Source organism: Silurus aristotelis (assembly GCF_946808225.1).
Source record: "Silurus aristotelis genome assembly, chromosome: 6".
Lineage (NCBI taxonomy): Eukaryota > Metazoa > Chordata > Actinopteri > Siluriformes > Siluridae > Silurus > Silurus aristotelis.
The window spans coordinates 2,360,805-2,363,304 of NC_139579.1; the positions used below are offsets into that span (position 1 = coordinate 2,360,805).

The 2,500-nt window shown below is 44.8% G+C and overlaps 1 protein-coding gene across 1 annotated transcript in view; it reads left to right on the forward strand.

Moving 5' to 3' along the window:
• Positions 1-1,085: 1,085 nt before the first annotated feature.
• evplb (envoplakin b) overlaps positions 1,086-2,500 on the forward strand; it is an 18,782-nt gene continuing 17,367 nt past the window's right edge. The window contains exon 1 of the mRNA XM_083543507.1: positions 1,086-1,224. Coding sequence (XP_083399633.1) covers positions 1,199-1,224 — 26 coding nt within the window. The 5' untranslated portion in view covers positions 1,086-1,198. The remainder of the gene's footprint in view (positions 1,225-2,500) is intronic.

Below are 2,500 nucleotides of genomic sequence, written 5' to 3' on the forward strand. Positions count from 1 at the left end.
CAATACAGTTCAATACATTTTTATTTGTTTTGTGCTTTTAACAATAAACATTGTCTCAGAGCAGCTTTACAGATAATGTGGTGATAAAAAATAAATAAGATGTTCTTTATAAGTGTAAGTTTGTCACTAATGAGTGAGCCGGTGGCCCTGTGTTGATGGAAAACTCCCTGAGATGCATAAGGAGGAAACCATGAGACTCAAGAGGGAACCCGTCCTCATCTGGGTTGCACCGAATGTCCATTTATTACAGATAAACGATGTTGAGGTACAGTGATGATGATCAGAAGGAAACTGTAGTCCTGAGTCAGTGTAGCAGACTGTTGACATTAACTACAGTCCAAATCCAAATCCTCAAAGCTCCTGTTCTTACTCTGGAATTTCATGGAACCACCCAAGGCGTTGATGAGAAACATCTCCAGCTGCACAGAGTGGCCTCCAGTCGAAGAGGACACCATTCAGAGGCAGGACATTTTGAGCATCGCATTCCACATTGAGTCCCAATTTGCTCTTATAACTTCCTCCAATCTTCTGAGAAGATGTTTCACCAGATTTCTGACTCTACAGACAGATCTCATGTGCCTCATGACTTCTCAGGGAGTTTTCTCTTGCTCTTGCCCACATTACCTCTGGTTTCCTTCCGGAAACCACATGTTGGAAAGCACATGAGACCGATTTGAACATATTCGAGATATTTTCCTTTTTTTGTTGAATTCAGTCTGTTCATACTGACGATCCTGTGAAAGAATATTACTGTGTGTCCTTTACTCTTCTGCACCTCTGTACTGTAGTCCTTATTAATCCCATTACCTGGTATCACTTCTGTCCTACCGGATCATTGGGAACACAACACACACACACACACACACACACACACACACACACACACACACACACACACACACACACACACACACACACCTTTTTGTTGACTCTGCTATAAGGTGTAAGTCAGCAGAGGCACAGAGAATCGACCGATGGAGGCGTGAAACAGGTCTTCCCAGTCCCGCAGTCCCGGCGTCCCGTGTGCTCGACATGGAGAGGCGTTCCACCTGCACCGGGGTGGGGGGTGAGGGGGGGGAGGGCGGAGCTGAGACAGGTGAGTGAACTTTAACTAGAGAGAGGAGAAGCTGAAGTGTGCAGAGCTGTACAGAGAGAAGATCCTGGAACTGGTTCGAGAGAGCAATTACAGACTTCCAGCATGTCAAGGAAAAAGGACAGCAGCCCGTGAGTGGAACTGTGTGTGTGTGTGTGTGTGTGTGTGTGTGTGTGTGTGTGTGTGTGTGTGTGTGTGTGTGTGTGTGTGTGTGTGTGTGTGTGTGTGTGTGTGTGTGTGTGTGTGTGTTTCTTTTACTACTTCTTCTTCTCCTTTTTCTTCTTTGGCATATCGATACAATTTCTGCTCCAAGATAATACAACCGAAACTGTTTTCAGCACCCCTGGGAAGGAAATATATAGATTTACACCAGGTTTTATACCAAACACTCAACATATTGAATATATATGTATTCTATTAAATATTTGAATTGAAAATAATATTAACATGTAGTTAATTTCGCTGAAAAGGACTTTTCTGGTCTTTTTTTTTTATCCAGTGTTTAATGCGATTTATTATCAAATATTTCAATTCAATCCATTTCATGTTTATTTGTATTGCAATGAACATTGTCTCGAAGCAGCTTTACACCTGCAACGTGGTGATAAAGTCTTTATAAGTGTAAGATTGTCCCTGATAAGCGAGCCGCAAATAAACTACCGTCCTCGAGTATCATCCTTCATCCACCCCTGGACTATAATCAGATCCACTCCTGACATGTTTACAGTGATTTCAACCTTTAACCCAGCAGGCATAACCCATAATCTGACCCGAGATCGTGTCGCGTCACGCACGTGTGTGTTATGGGATGCGCCAGGCCCTTTGCTTCGAGTCCCTGGGTTTATCTTTATGGCATTGCCGTGCCTGTTCTGACGCTGGATTTTTGCGAGAGTGACTCACAGGAACCGAGACACACGCTCCCAAAGAGCACCCACACCAGAGATACCGCTTTATGAGACGGATGATAAAGGCGTGAAGGCGTGGCGAGGTGTGGAAAGGAATGATTGCGATCCTGATCAGCTCGATGGGAATGCCGAGATAGATCGCTTATCGCTTATCGTCTGTAATAGCGACACGGTGATCTGGAGGCATGAGCTGTTTTCTTTCAGGGTGTGACAACAGCACACATCCATCCCTCTCGCTGTGCAATGAGGCCACCTGACCTGTTAGCAACGCGATCGTGTTTAACAACTCTCGCATCGCGGAAATCATTAGCGATTATTGTTTTTTTTTTTGGTTTCATGTCCAACCTGTTTCACTTCCAGTGATGCCAAATATGTCCCATGCTGTTCTAATGAGTGTGTTAGAGTGACGAACCTTTCATTCATTCAGCCACAAGGTGGAGAGGAAAGTCAGGTACTGGTGGAGGTGCGGTGAGGAGACCTGGCGTGCAGTCAGCGTTTGGGG